The sequence below is a fragment of the Nannobrachium achirus genome (genome assembly GCF_963921795.1).
Source record: "Nannobrachium achirus genome assembly, chromosome: 20".
Lineage (NCBI taxonomy): Eukaryota > Metazoa > Chordata > Actinopteri > Myctophiformes > Myctophidae > Nannobrachium > Nannobrachium achirus.
The window spans coordinates 47653473-47673696 of NC_137827.1; the positions used below are offsets into that span (position 1 = coordinate 47653473).

Here is a 20224-nt window from a genome sequence, read left to right on the forward strand (position 1 = left end):
CGCTACACCCTCCTGATGGCAGGGTCGACAGTGGTGGCCAAGTCACTGCCCATCTCCTCCTCCTGGCCAAGGCTAAACTCCTCCCTCCGGCTCCATAAATTATTGTTTTTTTTAAACCAACAAGAGGCTGGAGGTAGTGGGTGGGTCCCTCCTGAGGTCTTGAGGTGACACAGGTGCGTAGAGATCTCCAGTACTGTGGTGTTATTCCTGCCTGGAGCTTCGTCTCACCAGCTGCTGAAGCTGCGCGCTGCACCTGTGATCCCTCTCCTCCACACTTGGTCCTGGCTTGATGTATTGATGCCTTTTGTGTTCCTGCAGATCTTCTTGCAGTGACACGTTACTTCCAATGCCTCCCCAGTTGATGTTGTTTAGGTGAGCCGTCTCCTTAGCTGTGATTAATTACTGGTTGTAAACCGTTAAGTTTGTATTGTTGAGTCTCACATACTCCCCCCCTCTCGGGAGACTCTGAGGGTATCTGTTCTAGCTTGAGTTGGTGCCCTCTCGCGAGTGCTGTGCATGAGGTTGCTAACCTAATACACCCACAGTTGACGGACGGATGGATGGATGTGTAGATTGGAAATGAACATACTGTAGATAGATAGGTAGGTAGGTAGTAGAGGTGTAACAATACATTTTAACAGCGATACGATACGCATCACGATACATGGTTAACGATACGATACATGAACGATATTGGTTAATTCGTGGCAATACGATACGATTCGATTCAATTATTTAAAATCGATATAGTAACTATTTAGCAAAGCCACCTTGACACGAACACAGAGATTACACTATATCGATAGACCAAGAGTAGCTATATGGAATGGAAAGGTAATTAGACCCCTCTTTTTCATTTTCCCTCTTAAAATTGCCAAATACAAGGCAAAATACTTACTTTCCATACAATCAATTATTTGCATTGCATAACGATTCGATACCGATGACTGCATTTTAAAACGATCCGATCCGATACAAAGCCAAAACGGTACAATATTTTGCTTTTGCAAACGATATAGTAGATCATTGCAAATTAAAATCGATTTTTCGATTCAGTTACTATATCGTTACACCCCTAGTAGGTAGGTAGGTAGGTAGGTAGGTAGGTAGGTAGGTAGTAAAGCAGTAGTCTTGTTGTGAGTTAACGGAAACAGACCACTGTTCTTTTCCCAGCACTCTTGCTCCACATGAAAGCAGACCAATTAAATATTCACACACTTAGGCTGAAACACGTTCAGAGGTTTGACTCATTCAACATTTACCCCTCATTCATGTTCTATTCATTACATTAGGGCCCAATGCATACAATCATCATTTGGGTTTAGTTCATAGAGAAAGGACATCTATCTTTTTCTGTAGCTGTATTACAACACTGCATCTTTTAAGTCCAGGGACAGAGACAGGAGAGAAAGAGATCGAGGTGTTGATAAAGCAGTCAGTATGACTCCAATTAGGGCATTGGAAACATTTGCTAAACATTGCCTGGGATTTGGTTCACTCAAACCACAGAGCGAGGATGAAGAGATTCCACCTCTCTTTTTCTGTGTGTGCTTACATCTGTGTAACATCGCAAATTAGGGCACAGTATGACAGTCCCTGAATCAAATCAGTGTCGAAAAGTGTTCGTCGACTACCCTTTTTCACTGACGAATACTGGAGAAATACTAGATAAAAACTATGCTACGATGACTAAAACTAAGACTAAATAGGTTGACGATTTCGTCAACAAATACAAACTAATCTTAGGGAGGGACTAGTGTCATTTTATGTTTGGTTGCACTCTGAAAATAGCAGATCTACAAGCTCACAACGAGTCGCCCTGCGCCCAGCTTGTAGATCGTCTATTTTCGGCATGCAACTAAGTGTAAATTCAGGCATTACGGCACCATCAAGGCCTCCCAAAATATATTTTAGTCGACAAAATCAACTTTAGATTTAGTCTACTAATATCTTTTTTATGATTGGTACACATAACACAAACAAATACAAAACACAACAAGAACTAAACTCAAAACAACAAACCAACAAAAACATAAAATAGGGGTTCAAACGCATAGGGGTACTGTGGAGCACATCAGTTAAACCGATAAGTAACAGTCAGAACACGATTATCAGTGGGCATGTCTCGCACATGAGCGGGGAACGCCTCACAGTCCCGACACATGTACTGTAGGTGGTAGTGTCCCCATTTCAGCCCATAAAAGTCCATCTTGTTATGTAGCCTATATGACAGTCTCTCGTAAGCGGCTAGTTGGCCTATCACGGTAACCCAGTAGGACAGCGCTGGTGTAGACGGGGCTTTCCAGTCCTTAATCAGCAGCCTCCTGCCTGCCATCAAGGCAGTTTGCACCCATTTAGTCGACATCTAAAACATTTTAGATGACTAAAATATGACTAAAACTAAATGGATTTTATTGCGACCATCAGGTCGCAAGTTACTATGAAAAGCTCCACTGGCTGTCTGTCCCTCGTCTGTCTCTCTGTCCGTTACATCACGTCACATCACGTCACGTCACACTTTTGCCCCTACTCTTATCTCTGGAAAAGTTGCCCCTATCCATGTCAAACTTTGCACACACACTCCTTGGACGGCAAATCACAACCTCTGCTCCTGATGACCCTCTTCTAGCGCCACAATCAGGCAGATTTTTGCAAAACAAATTTTTGGACACTGCTCCTACAGATTTTGGCCTAAAATCACACAAAGCAGTACACAGTATCTCTAAAGTCATGTCATCAACATGGATCTGTCCCATTTCCCATATTCCCTACATTTACATAGGGATGCGGTGCTGACAACAATACCAATGTATCAACGTTGGCGGGAATGCAAATTAAAGATCCCTTTTTGAATGAAAATGCAGACATAACCACACAAAGAATAGGATCAAATCGATACTGAAGCTCTCTCACAGCTTTCTACAAACTCTACCTACATAAGGAAAGAATAAGCATAAAGAGGAGTTGACTGCCCACTCTTGTGTATCCAATAAGCAGCTCTGAAATCATCATGAATTCAAAATCCAACCATCCTGTTGCTCTCAACTGGAGTAAATAAACTAATATGGTTAGCACAAAAGGACAAAAAAAAAAAAGGAATAATCTTCAGCCAAATTGTTTAGTGGCTTCTCTTTGTCTCTGGAGAACATCTTCAAACAAACCAAGGTACACACAGAGAAAAGATTACTGTGCACATGTGCCCCCTTGCTGTGCAGACGTCTCCCAGGCACTGAACAATTCTGGATCTCCTGCCAACGGCACAAACAAATCTATTATAGAACACAAGGAGAAAATGTGAAAGTTGTGATTGCATTGAATTGGACTTCATTTGGTTTTACTGTATAGCAGGGTTCCCCAATAGGCGGCCAGCGGGCCATTTGCGGCCCGCGGCGGGCTACCTCTCTGGCCCCCACCAACCCCAGTAATAATGGTGGTATAAGAGCAGCAACAACACTAGTATATCGTCGTTGTCGGGTGGAAATCTCGTATCTCCAAATTTGTACGTTCTTTCACAAAGTAAAGCCCTGCTTCATCATACAAGGCTGTCGCACAAAAGTAATGAAAACAGCAGATCTACAAGCACTCAACGCCTCGCATCGCACCATGCACCTTCCATACATTTCTGCTGCTATTTTAACTGCTTCATTCCACTGCTAACCATGTAACTTATGTACATATACTGTATACAACAGTTTTCCCCAAGGGCCGAATTATGTCTAGGGTACCAAGCCGAGGGCCACAACATTGCAGGGGGCGACGGTGGCGTTCCCACTACTCCAGCGACAGTTTTCGTCGTGGTCGGGTGAAAATCTTGTATGTCCAAAAAGGTTTGTTTTGAATGTATCATTTAAAAATGATTTAAACTAGTGAAAACAGCCGATCTACAAGCACACAACGCCTCGCGGTGCGAGGCGTTGTGTGCTTGTAGATCTGCTGTTTTCACTACTTTTGTGCGACGGCCTTGTATGATTTGCGAAAGAACGTACAAATTTGGAGATACGAGATTTCCACCCGACAACGACGATATACTAGTGTTGTTGCTGCTCATATACCACCATTATTACTAGGGTTGATGTGGGCCAGACAGTAGCCCCTCGTGGGCCGCAAATGGCCCGCGGGCCGCCTATTGGGGAACCCTGCTGTATACAGTGTCATACACCGCTCATCATACCGGTATTGGTACTGTAGCTGACCTGTTTTTCCGTTTCTTTCTCTTTCTACCTTTCTTGAAACTGTAATCATGGAGCGTGTGTGAGAAATAATTTCACCTACTTTTTCGGGTCTCTAAATCTGTCGAGTTGAGTTTTGGGTCCTACTTTATTACAACCCACTGTACCACAAAATCACAATCATCTTTCATTGTCACATCGTACAATTACAGGGTGTACAAGAGCTCTCAAACATTTGCAGTTACAGGGCGAGGTTGAACGGGGAAGGAGAATAGAGAGTAGAACACAGAAGCAAGTCAAATAAGAGGAAGGCACAGTCAAATCAAAATGATATGCAAATTCCGGTCTACATGAGGTGCATGATAAAAAGAAAATGGCAATGGATAACTATAAAAGGCAGAAATGCTTCTTTGCAGGTGGGAAATATATCCAGCGTGTACAAATAGCAGCAGGTACAAAGTCGGTTTCACGTCCATGATTAAAGTGATGTGGTTAAAGAAATTAATGACAGAGCGTCAGCTATAATCACATCAAGTTGCAGCTGAGCAGGTATAAAATCACGGTTTCATGTGCATGATTAAAGTGGCATGGTTGCATAAAAGTGTAGCAATATGAAGCAGAGGCCAGAGGGTGTTAAATCACCATCTCTTGTGTATGATCAACTGTAAGTACATAACTGATCGTGTTAGTAACCAGCACAACAATGTCTTCATTTTCTCCGGCGAACGAACAAGTTCAGCATGGGCGCTGCGAGGCGTTGTGAGAGCTTGTAGATGGGCTGTTTTCGGCAAAGAGGTGAAAAAAGAGCACACTCAGTACAGAGTGAAAGGTCAAGTTTATCAGGTAATGACGTGGCTCAAGTGGTTAAATATATGAAAACACAAATTGACATGAATCCAAAATACACTGATGATTGTGCTGTCAAACGATGAAACTATACAGATCCTTCTCGAAAAATTTGAATATTGTGTAAAAAAGCATTGCAGATGCCATAGCACCCAAATCAGACTTTGGAAACTTCCCACTGGACTAAAAGCAACTCTGACTTCAGAAGATTGACATTTCTATTATAAATCCTTGTTTTGAGTGGTCTCGTGTAATATTGTAATATTTTGAAATATGGACTTTTGATATTCATGAGCTGTATGCCATAATAATTCAAAAAAAGGTTTCACTGAATGTCCAATGTATCTAGAATATATGAAAGTTTCAAGAAATATATGAAAGTTTCTAGAAAATGTACTTTTACACAATATTCTAATTTTTGTGTAAAGGTGAAAAGGTTGTGCTCCATCTCCCTCTCGCTCCATCTCCCTCTCAACTAAGGGGTCCTTGGCCTGAAAACGTCGAAGACCCCCCGATTTAGTAAATATCTCTGCATTGTTCCGTTTGTCTTTTCCAGAGTCGGAAGTAACCACGGTCAACCGCTGCCTGGACGCGGCCAAGGCGTGCAACATCGACGAGACGTGCCAGAAGCTGCGGACGGAGTACGTGTCGTCGTGCATCCAGCCCTCGGCGCGCTCGGGGCCGTGCAACCGGCCCAAGTGCAACAAGGCCCTGAGGAAGTTCTTCGACCGCGTGCCGCCGGACTACACGCACGAGCTGCTGTTCTGCCCGTGCACGGACACGGCGTGCTCGGAGCGACGCCGGCAGACCATCGTGCCGACCTGCTCGTACGAGGAGAAGGAGAAGCCCAACTGCCTGGCTCAGCTCCGTGTCTGCAGGGCCGACTACGTTTGCAGGTAGGAGGAGGATTATTGAATGCTTTAACTATTGACAAATAGCAGATATACAAGCTTGCGGAGTGCCGCGCCGCGAGCTTGTAGATCTGCTATTTTTGAAAAGTCGTGAAAATGTGTGAAAATCTTTGAATATATGTATTTTTTTAAGCGAACGTTTGTAACTAAAATTTTGCTTCTGGGTGGTCCCTGGAACTAGATATTTTGAGATGGGGGTCCGTGGCCAAATGCATATCATTTTGGGGGTCCTTCACATGAAAAGGTTTGAGAACCACTGACATAGTAGTCTCTCAAGAACAGACTAACTGAGCTCCAGTTAAGTGAAAAGGACCTTTTCTTTGACGATGGCTGGTCAGATTGCTGACATAGAAACATAGGGTTTTTCAAAAAATCTTAGAAGGATTCAAAAGACACTTATAGAATCGGGTCAAAATTCTAATTTTCACGATTTTTCAAAAATAGCAGATCTACAAGCTCGCAGCGCGGCACTCGGTGCCGTGCTGTGAGCTTGTATATCTGCTGTTTTTCAATAGTTAAAGCACAAAACAATGATACACAATAATGTGTACCCGTTCTAAATGGGTAATGGCTACACCAAGTTACTACTGCTGACCATGTCTGTACTATCCGTCCGTCCGTCCGTCCGTCCGTCCGTCCGTCCGTCCGTCCGTCCGTCCGTCCGTCCGTCATTCCGTCCGTCCGTCCGTCCATCCATCCATCCATCCATCCATCCATCCATCCATCCATCCCTCCTTTCATTCTTTTAATTGGCAATAGATGTGTCCGTGACTGTTGCTCACTAGCTGATATATTCCATTTTTATCCACTATTGTGTCTGAAAATTAATTTCTCTGGGGATAATTAGTGGAATGTTGTTTAGAATCTCACAATGTAGGCCTGCTGCTGTGTTTTGCCATGTTCATGCACAGCCTGATTTGGCGAGGCGGTATCGTTAGACAACATTTTCCTGTCTTTGTTTTCTTTCTTTTTTGTCTTTTTTTGCTCTCTTTTTTTATTTGCGGCACCTTGACTCAAAAAGCATTCATGTACTGTGAGAGGTTCATGGTCATTATCACCTGGGATGCACGCCTCACTTGCCTGCTAAGCGGCATTCAAACTATTGTTGATTTTACAGCCAAAGCAGCATCATTGGCATTGCTCAATTTGGCAAAGTGTTGCCTCCTCTTCATGGTTAAGATAACAGCGGTTTCTGAATGTGGCAACAAGGCTATTTATTGACACAGAAACGCAGGTTTTATTTCAATCTCTCGCTCTCTCTCAGTGGCGTCAGTTCAGAAAAAGCTAAGGTATGGCAACATGACTGGTGTCTTGCACGTGCGCCTTTGTGCGCGTGCAAGACACCAGTCATGTTGCCATACCTTAAGAAGTACATTCTATTTCCCCCCGTTTCTACGGTTTCTTGGGCTGGATATGGCAGCCTGGAATGGTTGTTCAAGTGCAGCTAAACTTGGCATGTTAGGAAACGTGCCACAATACCTTGTTAAAGTGACCATTTTGTTAAATTTTGTAGTTATTTTACTGTAATTTAACAACATAATTTTCCCCCCTGGACCCAGGGTATGGCAGCTGCATACACCTGCCATACCCAATTGACGCCCCTGCTCTCTCTCTCTCTCTCTCTCTCTCTCTCTCTCTATCTCTCTCTTCAATCATTTCAATACAATTCAGTGTGCTTTATTGCCTTAACTGATCCCATATTGCCAGGTGTAAATATGCAGTGTTAAGAAAAAGCTTTTGCTGTGATTATCTAAAGGCCCACGGGGGAGGAGAACCGCCAGCCAGGCCTTGTCTCTCCCGAACAGAGAACGGTTGCCAGCGTCTAATCTAGTTCCACCTCGAATGTCAGGAAGACACATAACAGAGATTCAACTGCCAGAGCTATTGATCACACATAATTCATCCTCTTCTGCCGTGGCTGTTGCTGCCCACACAGACACACACGCACGCACGCACGCACACACACTCAGGCATGCACACACACACGCACACACTCTCTATTAGGGCATTCACGAATAGTGATTTTTAGTATTCGAATTATTCTACCTCAAAGTATTCGAATAGTCGAATATTTGACAGCACTGGCCAAACTGTCAAATAATAAGTAAGCAAGAGGCGAACATTGTGAAAATAGCCGATCTACATGCTCACAACACCTCGCAACGCGAGCCGTTGTGAGCATGTAGATCGGCTATTTTCACAATATTTATCCGTGGAACCGAGTCACATTAAATGTAATACCTACATTGCGAGGCGTTGTGAGCATGTAGATCTGCTATTTTCACAATATTTATCTGCGGAACCGAGTCACATTAAATGTAATACCTACAATTCCAAGTGCTTGTCATGGTGGGGGTCCCCAGTTCAAATATGTTTATTTTGGGGGTCACGGGCTAAAAAGGTTTGAGAACCCCTGGTATAGCGCATAAACAAATTCATCCACCAGGGGCATTAACAACTCATTCTTATGACTTCTTATCTAGCCAAGCTTTATAAACTATATATTAAAAAAATATAATATATTCAACTTCAGTGAACAACGTCCAATAGTGACTTTGATATTCGAATATTCGAATATTTGGTGAATGCCCTATTCTCTATTGCAGTGCATTGACCAATGTAGTAGCAGATGTTGAGACGTGGTAGCATCCTGAGCAAATCTCCCGTTTGCAAATGCCGGTTGCAAGAGCCAGGGTGCGACGATGACGATGTTGATGAAGATCATGCCATGTTCATATAATACGGTAGCCTGCGGTAGTCTCTCGTGATATGGGTGGGCTGCAAACTGATGAGCTGCAGCTGGGGTGGGGTGGGTACTGTGGTAGTAGGGTATAGGAACGACGGGGGGGGGGGGGGGGGGGGGGTGGCTGACATGGTGGGTGGGTGGATGTGGGGGTATTACCATTATTATCAAGCCAATTCATTTGCCTAATCTGGAGGCCCTGTGCCAGAAGCCAGCATGCATGCAAGCAGCTCACCGGAGCTCATAATAGCAGAGCTGAAGCCCCCTGTCTTTGCACCCTCATTACAGCCTTTTACAGCCTGGCAGCCTTCCAGTAGATGACTGACTGCAATCGGGGGGTACACCTGGGAAGGGAACACACGTGTGCATGCGTGCGTGCGTGCGTGTGTGTGTGTTGGTTGTGTGTGGGGAGGGAGGGAAGGAGGGGAGGGGGGAGGTGAGAGGGGAGAAAGAGCGATGAGTGGTGTTCAGTGATGCATCGACGGTGTGGAGAGGAAACGAGCAGCCACCTGCGCACACAGACATGAAAGGGGGCTTGAGCCCCTGCCGTTTTATCTGACCGTAAAACGTGCCCTCTCCAGACCATGAATGCAGTTTTTTTTTTGTAGTGAAAGAAATGTAAATGCCCTCTTTCGGTGCCATAACTGAAGGCAGTATTCAAGAGAATTGCCTCGTCCGAACTCTCCTGAACTTGAATGCAGCATCTTATGTTGAAAGAATTGCCCTCTCTGTGTAGAAATACATGCCGTACACCACATCTCCAGTATTGGCTTAATTATGCTTAGTTCAGTGTGGTATCAAGCACCGAAAATAGCCGACCTCCAAGCTCACAACGCGTCACGTGAGCTTGGAGGTCTGCTAGATGTTTTCACCAAAACGTCCCTTTACGTCCCATTTCAGCCCCTGCCTCTCTAGCATTCTCTGCACGTCCCTGGAAGCGAGTGTAGCTACTGTAGGGTGGGGGGGTGGGTTACGCACACGAGCCCACTGGAGGAGTGGGAACGGCTGGGCGCTCGGTGGCGGCACGTGCACGCACTCGGCTCTCAGCGTTGGCCAAGCGCGAGTAAATGATGGATGGCATGTTATCACTCCCACAGGTCCCGCTGGGCTCAGTTCCAGTACGACTGCCAGCCCTCGGAGAAGGCTGCCAGCGGCTGCAAGCAAGACAACTACGGCGCATGTCTCCTCGCATACACCGGACTGATAGGTGAGCAGTGGATCTCTCTCTCGAGGGTGTTTGATTGGTGGTGGGTGGTGGGTGGGTGGGGGTTGTATTCACCCTGCTGGTTTTGGGATGTAATACTTACTGCCAAGCTGGAGATCGCTCTTGTGGTTTTCCCACTGTTTATCTCAAACAATTAATTGTTAGGTGCAGTGGCGTCAGTTCAGAAAAAGCTAAGGTATGGCAACATGACTAGTGAGGCGCGCGTGCAAGACACCAGTCATGTTGCCATACCTTAGCGACAGGCGTGATACATTTATTTTATGAATTACATTCTATTTTTCTATGGTTTCTTGGGCTGGAACTGCAGCTAAACTTGGCATGTTAGTAAACGTGCCACAATTAACAATAATAATGCATTGCACCTGTGCAGCTGACCTGCGGAACCTGGGAATATACCATTTTGTCAAGATGGGGAGAATACAAGTGTGGAGAATATAATCATAATACCTTGTTAAAGTGACCATTTTGTTAAATTTTGCATTTGTAGTTATTTTACTGTAATGTAACAACATAATAACCAGCACAGATAAACAAAGAGACATTCATGGATTTATATTTAAAAGCAACTTTTATTTTCCTCCCTGGACCCAGGGTATGGCAGCTGCATACCCCTGCCATACCCAATTGACGCCCCTGGTTAGGTGGTGAGGAAAGACAGGTGGAGTAACGTATCAACTGAACTGTGATTCATATCAGAACTCCGGGGCTGTTGGTGGGGTGGGGGAAATCTCGATTGTCCGACGGCAGGTTAAGCCCCGTTCACATTGAGCCGATCCCGGGGCCGAGGATCCCCGATCAGATTTCGGGAGGACCCCCCGGGAAAATCGTTTTGTCGGCCCCGGAATCGGTCTTGGGCTTGAACAGTACCCCGACACGATCGGATTATGTTAATTAGCTTTTTTATGACCTCGGGACTCGTCGGGAGCACTCACGATAATATCAAAAAAGTTTGATATTCTCGGGTCATCGGGTAGGAATCCTTTACAATTATTGTCGTCTGAATGAGCTCACGGGATTGCTTCAGATGATATGAAGCCAGCTCCTCCCTTTTTTTAGGCTGCGCAGAGTGTAGGCTATTCTGTCTCCTCACAATAGAACAGCCTACACTTTTATTATTATAGCCTACTTACTTTTTACTTTAGCTTACTTTCTCCCTAAAATGAGTTCCAGGGGGTCCCCAGCTAAATGATATTGAGGAACCTAGGCCTGTCCCTATTCTATATGCTTGGATGAGGTGGTGGGACAGTAAAAAAAAAAGCGAGAGGTTAAACCTTTTTTTTTCTGCGACTGCACGCCCACAACGGCGAGGTTTGGACATTCATAATTGCTATTAGCTGATTAAGCTCATGTCTGTTTAATGTCTGGCTGGTTGCCGTTAAAATGCTGGTTGATGCATTTTAGGAGTGGACTCGGGCGTTCTTTTTTCTCTCTTTTTTTTTTGCTGCGCAGATTTGGCTAGGGCAGTGTATGCTGTTCTATCACCTCACAAAAAGCCTTTTCCTTTTTGGACAGTTGGTTGAAAGCTTGGATGAGGCAATGGATTTGATTAAATCAATGATATTGGAGATGCGACACTCTCAGCCGTGTCTTGCTGGATGCGCATCACATCTCGCGTCTCGCTTGCCAAAAAAATAACTGAATATATAATTATAATAGCCTATCTATAAAGTGAGCAGCGGCCAGTGTGCGCACAGTACCTAGAAGACTAGCCTACCAACCTACCTTTGTTTTTATAATGTTTTGTCATGATGGCGCAGTTATCACTTGTGTGCAAAGGACGATGATACACGAAAGAAGAATGTAACACCAACTTCTACCAATTAATCCATTGCTGTGACAGACAGGCTGAGACAGCCAACGTGCTTCCATGTAGACTACATAATCCACTGGGTCCAGCTTGGTTCAGATCAATCATATCAACATAACAGTAATAACACCAACCAAAGTCTAAAACACGGTGCCGTCAGCAGCTGTGTTGTGTGAGTGACAAGCCTGATTTGCGCTTCGCCGTATCAGCGACCACCACCTGGAACTGATGCGCTAATTATTGATCTGACCAGGGGTGAGATGCCATGGGCTCGCGTGTGCTATAGTTTCGCGCAATGATGTAATGATTAATTTGAGCAAGATATAACATTTTAAAAGGCTTTTATAGGCCTAGCCTAGGTCTACTCTTAATACTTTTTTCACGATGTAGCGCACTACATGTTCAAGTTCAAACTCTTTCATGCTCACAAGACTTCACACAACATGTCGCTTTGATGTCATGCAGGATGTAATGGGCAATTTCCTATATTGATCAGATACACATACACACCTGAAAGCATTCACGCTGATGAACAGTTAATTTGAGCAGTGATGGAAAAAGTACTCCAATTCTTTACTTAAGTAAAAGTATCAATAGGCCTACTGCATTATTAGCTACAAATATCGCACAGACAGAGAGAGAGAGGGAGAGAGAGAGAGACTCTTTATTATAGACTATAGCGAATATATTTGTTTAATTTCGCCGTTTTAATATTTAATTAGTAGCACTGCCACTGAAGAAAGCACCATGCGTGCCTTAATTGTTAAGAGGCTGCGCAAAAAAAGAAAAGGAAAAAAAGCAGCTGATCAGCGCTCGACGGCACTGTCATTTGATGCACATTTCCAGTAGGCTACTTTATGTCACCCATCCCCGCAGATAATGTGATACACGCTCCATATAAATGACGTTCCAACCTGCATCTTCGAGGTGGCTTTTGATGGCGTTTCACCTCGCTAAAAAACCTCCATGATTTTCACCTTCAACAGATTGGCAGCACTGCGGGACTCATTGCATATGCGAACAGAAGGTAATAAAATGGATTTGGGAGCATAGCCTAATTACAATGGATGTCTCATAAAAAACAATATATATTTTATAGTTGAAGGGCAAATACACTTATACACAGTAGTATGGTCAGCAATGTGCGAACGTTAGATAGCGAATATATTTGTTTAATTTCGTCATTTTAATATTATAAAATCACAACCCATTTCCTTAGAATATATGTATGTAAACATGGTTTCATCTTAAAGGAACCCTTTCTGTACATCTTGTACCCCTGTGGGTCCCGATCCACAGGTTGAGAACCATCTAGTCGTGTCTCTCATGGCACCACCCCCCCGAGATCGTGGGTGGCTAGAATCGCGAGACGTCGGTCTCATTTGTAATGGTCTGAGATATTTCACTTGGCACAGCGGGATATACCGGGCCCGAATTCAAGACTGTCGTTTGAAATGAACACCGATAAACCCCCGGGCACGAGATCTGATCGGATCCAACATCGCGTTTCGTCTGTGAGGCTCTTTAGTCCGACGTCCCATTAGTCCGACGGTGGGTTAGGTTTAGGGTTAGGTTTAGGCATAGTTGTACAGAGGCTAGAGTTAAAGGACAACTTTGTTTTTGTACAACAAGGGTTCATATTTTAGATAGTCATTAGAGAAAATAAAAGATGAGTGTTAAAATGTTTTAATTTACTTAGGGTTTAGTGATTTTGATTTGCATGCATGCCCCCAGGTTGGGGGCATGCATGCAAGTGGCTAAATATGTCTTTTTAGACACAATAAGCCCATTCTCAAGATGCACTGCAATCTTTCATGGGTAGATGTGACTTATGGGGGCTGGTGTAAATAGTAGCAAAGAATTTTCCGGCTTCTTGTGTCTAAAAAGACATAATACTCAAAATACTAAAATAGCTAAAACAATAGAAAGCAGTAAATGAAAACATTTTAACACTCATCTTTCCTTTTCTCTAATTAGAATCTAAAATATGAAAAAAAAAAAAAAATGTCCTTTAAGGTTAGGTACCGTCGGACTAATGGGACGTCGTAACAATGGGACGTAGGAACAACGCCACGCACCCGTTGGTGTGTCCCCTGAAGTCTCTGTCAAATAAAACAACAACATTTAAATTGTATCAACTACCCATCACCTGGAGGCGATGGGAACAATAAGGGCCTCAGAGAGTGAAGGGAAGGTGGCATAAAACGGGAGCGCCAAACAGCCATGAAAAGAACGAATCAAGGATTGTCACGAGCGGCGCAGCTCGATGATCGATGGAGTCAGCGGCAGGGCGCTCATCCAACTCGCGGGCATTATAAGCAGCACAATTACAAGCATCGACTGCTGTTTGAGGATGAATTATCCCTGACACATTGCGGCTGAGCCTGGCGAGAGCGAGCGGCTTAGCAAAACGCCGGCTCATTGTAGTGGTAAAAGAGAAAACCAATACAATAAAAGATTGCATTGTTGTGCACAAAAGGTTGATAAGAACTCTTTGGCCAAAAACAACCCCCAAAACAACGAGGTTGTTTGGGCTGAGCGAGAGTGAGTGAAGGAGACAGATTAGGAGGGGGAAAAAAAGATGAGAGAGAATGAACGAGAGGAATGCGTGAGAGAGAAGTGATTGGCCTTTTGCAGACAGCTCAACTATAAGTGAAACTCAGGAAGGTTTTGTTTGTTCAGAGCTCGGAGACCCAGAAAAATCGAAGGAGGTAAAACAGATACTTTTTGGTGTGTGCACCGCAGCGATTGCAGCAATTTGATTTCCCACCAAACTCCTTTAAGAAAGACAAGCTACAACGCTGTATTACCATTCCCAAAGAATGGATGCCAAATCATTTCCTTTTGTTGAAAAGTGTGGGGGGGGGGGGAAGCTGCGGGCATAACGGAAATTTGTACATCTGAGGAGTGCCTATTGACCGCCCATGAACCTTGCCCTCAGGCCAGCTGCACTTATCAAAGCTCGTCAAATTGTCTGCCCCCGTGGATCTGTGAGTCCGAAAATAACGTGAGAGTAGAAAAATACTGGACAAATGCCCAGATAAGTGCTGGCGGTTTTACGCTGTGGTTTTCCTGTGTGACATGTGAGGTGGCAATGTGTTTCGGGGGCTTGATGTTTTGTCACACTGATGATTTCCAATGGGATTGAAGGGTCAGCAAGAGGGCATTGTGAAAGCAACCGTGCAAAAGCAACCAGCTGCTGTGGTCACCTCATTTTGTGTGCCTGTCCTCTTGTGTGTCCCTTTGGTTCCCTGTCTGTCTGTGTCTGTTTTTCTCTGTGCTTCTGTTTCTTTCCTTCTTGGGGCTCTATTTTGATTGTCTTAAAGGGGTAGTTCACTTTAAAAAAAAACTTTTGGTAATTTTATCATCTAATCAGGCTTTTATGAACACCCTGAACAGTTTTTAATTAGCTTGATTGAATATTTAGATATTTGATGTAAATGTTACCAGGCCCTCCAGGCCCAGGGCCTCTCCCCACACACACACATTGTAACTTCAAACTTCATTTTAACCATGATAGATTCATTAAAAACACACATTATTTTTTCTGGTGTCTCATACTGTCTCATACTACCCTCCTGTTTTTTCGATAACATTTTTCATTTAATTTTAATAATTATCTTTTTGTATTCCATTTTTCCAAATAATTATTAAAAATAAATGAAACAAGTTATCGAAAAAACATGGCCTGCTCACGTATTAGGAAGGTAAAATGAGTCTCCAGAAAAAATAATGGGTGTTTTAAATGAATCTATCATGGTTAAAATGGAGTCTGAAGTTACAATGGGTGTTTATGTGGAGAAAGGCCCTACCACTGCTCCCTGTTGAAAGTGGAATATCCCTTTAAGTACCAGCTCTTATGCCTTAACTTAAAAGCCTCTCCATACTGTCTCCGACCACCGAACTTTCCGTCGGAGAGTTCCGACTTTCCGACGTGCAGCTTTCCGAACTCTAATTCGGGGTAATGCTTTTCAGAAGATGCGAGTGACGTCATTTTGTAGTTGAATCGGACCTTTTCCGACGAAAGGTTGGGTGGTCAGAGACAGTATGGACGGGCCTTTAAGTTAAGGCATAAGAGCTGGTACTTAAGACAATCAAAATAGAGCTGTGAGTCTCTTCTGTCTCCGATTCTCTCGCTCTCTCCATTTCTCTCTCCTCTCCTCAAGCTCCTGACTTTGTGTCTATTTGGTCTTTGTTTTTTTGCTGTCTCTCAGTGTTGATTTCGTCGACTAAGACTATGACAAAAAATGTTTGTCGACTGTGTTTTTTTCACTGACGGAAATGAAATAAAAACGATATAAAAACTAAGCTGTGTAGACTAAAACTAAGACTAAATATATTGACTATTTCGTCAACAAAATAAAAACTAGACTAAAACGTTAGGGAGGGACTAGTCGAGAAGAGAGTTATTTTATGTTTGGTTGCTCTCAGGTGTTGCATACTGAAAATAGCCGATCTACAAGCTCACAACGCGTCGCGCTGCGACGCGTTGTGAGCTTGTAGATCGGCTATTTTCAGCACACAACCAAGATAAAATCAGCCATTACGATGCCATCTAGGGCTGCCAAAATACATTTTTAGTTGACTAAATCAACTGTAGATTTAGTCAACTAAAATCTTATGATATTTAGTCGACTAAAATTCAACTAAAACTAAAACTTTTCAGGTGACTAAATTATGACTAAAACTAAATGACATTTTATTCAAAAGACTATGACTAAAACGAAATCGAAATTTGCTGTCAAAATCAACACTGCTGCCTCTTCTCCCTCTCTAAGCTTCTCTCTTGTCCTCCTGTCCTCCAGGAAGTACGATAACTCCTAACTACCTGGACAACTCCACGTCCAACGTGGGACCTTGGTGCTCGTGCACCGCCAGTGGCAACCACCGGGAGCAGTGCAACGACTTCCTGGCTTTCTTCCATGACAACATCTGCCTGAGTGAGTGACAGCCAGACAGTTTAGAAACAGGACTGTGTGCTTTAGAGTCATTTCCTCCTGTATGTATGAGTGGTCATCATGTGGGTTTCACCGCTGTCCCTTAAGGAAACCAACGGCTTGTCCTGAGTCAGTCTTCTACAGTATGTATCTTACAATAAATGCACAGACTCTCTGTACGTCTGTAATTCCCGTATCTCGAGATAGACAGTTGGCTAGGCGATTGTTCAGAACCACCTGAAAAGGCTTTGCCCGTGGCCCAAATGAGCCAATTGATTGCCATGGCAACCCCATCCTAAGCTTGATTTGGCAAATTCCCAACACCTGCCATTTGATTGATTAGTCAGTCACTCAGGTCAGTGAGTTTTCCATATGCCCCCCCCCCCATCTCATGAGGGGAATGCAGAGCCGTTTCTGGGCCCACGGGGGCCCTAAGCATGATTCTGCTATGGGGCCTTCCTGCGGGCGCCCGCAAAAAAATAATAATATTTTGTATCTTTTTTTTTTTATTATATATAAATAGGCCAAATTGCAGAATCGTCATGCAATGTAGCATCAAATAGCCTAACTTAACTAAGGACTGGACAAATACCCCCAAATAAGCATAGATGTAGGCTATGCCAAGGCGATGATCTGAAACATATTATAGTAGGCTATATAATTTGTAAATATACATATAGCACTAAATCCTCCGCCTCCCCCCCAAAAAAAAAATATATATATAAAAATTAATAAATAAAAAATGACAACAACAGGCAACGTATTTTTGCTATGTTTGATTTGTTCTTTTCTCATTTAAATAAAAAATGAAAACTTCCCCATAGGGGTGCTGGAGCACCTGCAGCACCCCTAGTTCCCACGGCTATGGCCGGAGCCACTGTCTGTGCCAAAACATCACATTCACTTTCAGCGGTGCGGCGATGCGTGGAAGCAAAGCAAGTCACCACAGCTTGATTTGATCATTGCTTAATCAATTATGAAGGGATTTCAAAAATTAAAATTAAAATATTGCTTGGGAAGTCTACTTTGCAGAAAACCGCGGTCTTTGCGATTCGCTAATCACGAGATTTCACATCGCAATTTCGGTTTGAAAACGATTAACCGTGCAGCACTAGTTCTTTTCTGCAGAGGAGGGGGCGGTGGGGGCCTTTTTGGTCGCGGGGCCTCACGCAGACTGCGTAGTATGCGTTTACGGGCCGCCGGCGCTGGGGGAATGTGTTCACTTGGGCTACAATAGGAGACCACCATATACAATTAAAAAATCAAAGTGAGCAGTGATATTTGTATGAGTTCATTTCATTAAGTGTCCCGCAAAGCTTGGCCAATGTGACCCTGGCCTGCAGTGGGCATACAACAAACTTTGAGCGTTTTGTGCCAAGATGTAGGCCAGGCTTCATGTCCCGGACAAAGCTATGTTGGAGCCTAGCTTCTTCCAGGGGCACTCAAATAACATCATACTAGTAAGACGCCTCAGGGCGACAAGAAACCTTGCCCTAAAGGGCGAGGTCGCGCCATGTCTTGGCCATCTGGCAAAAAAGGAAAAAAAACTAAAAAAGTTGTGAAAATGCGTGCAAATCTTTGAATATATGTATTTTTTAAGCAAACATTTGTAACTAAAATTTTGCTGCTGGGGGGGGGTCCCTGGAACTAAGTATTTTGAGATGGGGGTCTGTGGCCAAATACATATCATTTTGGGGGTTCTTCACATGAAAAGGTTTGAGCACCACTGACATTGAAACATATCTCATGTATGTCCTTTCTTGTTGTTGCAGGCTTTTTGCCTGATGATTGTCCTATGGCATGAAACAACTGAGTTGCAAAACCATGTGAAGCTGTTGTGGTCCTTGAATACACTTATATATATATATATATATATACAGTATTTTCTGGACTATAAGGCGCACCTGACTATAAGGCGCACTGTCAATGAATGGTCTATTTTCAAACTGTTTTCATATATAAGGCGCACCTGACTATAAGGCGCACATAATAGACGCTACCGTTGCGTTATGCATCCAACAGATGGAGCTGTGCTAAAGGGAATGTCTATGTCAATGAATGATCCATATATAAGGCGCACTGGACTATAAGGCGCACTGTAGTTTTTTGAGAAAATTAAAGGCTTTTAAGTGCGCCTTATAGTCCGGAAAATATATATATATATATATATATATTTTTTTTTTTTTTTTTCTTTTTTTTTCAAAAAACCTTAGAAGGATTTGAAATATTCAAAGACTTGCACAAATTTCCACGATTTTTTCAAAAACAGCAGATCTACAAGCCCGCAGCGCGGCACTCGGTGCCGCGCTGTGAGCTTGTATATCTGCTGTTTTTCAACAGTTAAAGCACAACATAATGCGTAATAATACGCTCCCAGTCTAAATGGGATAAACCCCCTCCCCCTATGAAGAACATTCATGGGGGGCCCCGCGGTGAATCCTTGTACCCAGGGCCCAGAATTTGGTGCGACACCCCTGCCAACACAACACAGAAAAGTGTCCAGCTGCTGTCACACAGCATTGGATCAGACAGCAGAACAGCTGTATTTGTTTGGTTGATTGAATAAATAACGTGTTAGGTCATGTCTGGTACAAAATAAAACTACTTTCATACAGTCGCAAGATGTCAGGCAGAGTCAACACACCGCTGCTGTTAACCACGAAACTGTATGTTTAGAACATGACCACAAGATTAAATATAATTATCATACTTAGTTTACATAATATAGCCACAGCTGGCGTCACTCATAGAAGTGGCCATACGGTACAATATGTGAGCACAGCAGTGCATGACATGCAGTATTAATCACTTATTAATGCAGTATTAATCACTTATTAATGCAGTATTAATCTAGCCTGACTGCAAGCGTCAGACTCTATCACACACTTCGTTTTGGGATTAGAGTCTGATCCTTCGGACAGAGATTCTACTTCAGCGGGGGCGGGCTGAAGCCTATTGACGTCACACACACACACACACACACACACACACACACACACACACACACACACACACACACACACACACACACACACACGCTTAGAGCCCCCGGCGGCGGCGTGGCGTGAAATTGCAAAAATACGTTATTTCTCATAACATATTATATGACTGCATGTTTACGTTAGTGCAAAATGGTATTAAAACGTAATGAAACGGCACTATTGTATAGTTTATTAAAAGAATTCGAGTCGAGTCTGACTCCACCATGACAGTTTTCACGGACCAATCAGAGTCCACTAGCGGCTCACGTGGGCACAAGAGCACCAATCAGAGTCCACTAGGGACTCTCACGTGGGCAGAACAGCTCCGAAGGGAGGGGGCTGGGGGGGGGGCTGGGACCGGACCAGCCTACCACGTGCCTCAAGTCTACAGCCCTGATTGGCCCATTCAATTCGCCCGCTCCTCGGACGAGCTTGAAATAAAATAAAATATCTCTGGGTTCAGTCCACACTACACACCACCCACCAACAGGGGGTGGTGATGTGCGGACTGATTTATCAGGCTAGTATTAATCACTTAGGCCCTATTATCGTTGCAGAAACCTCTTATTTTAAAAGCGACACGTTTTGAGCTTGTAGATCTGTTA

General features: G+C 43.7%; 1 protein-coding gene across 1 annotated transcript in view; it reads left to right on the top strand.

Moving 5' to 3' along the window:
- The window catches only part of gfra4a (GDNF family receptor alpha 4a), a gene marked incomplete at both ends in the record, with an annotated part of 278845 nt that overhangs the window by 215106 nt on the left and 43515 nt on the right, over positions 1–20224 (top strand). Inside the window, 3 exons of the mRNA XM_080751113.1 lie at positions 5572–5911; positions 9767–9876; positions 16507–16641. Coding sequence (XP_080607239.1) covers positions 5572–5911; positions 9767–9876; positions 16507–16641 — 585 coding nt within the window. The remainder of the gene's footprint in view (positions 1–5571; positions 5912–9766; positions 9877–16506; positions 16642–20224) is intronic.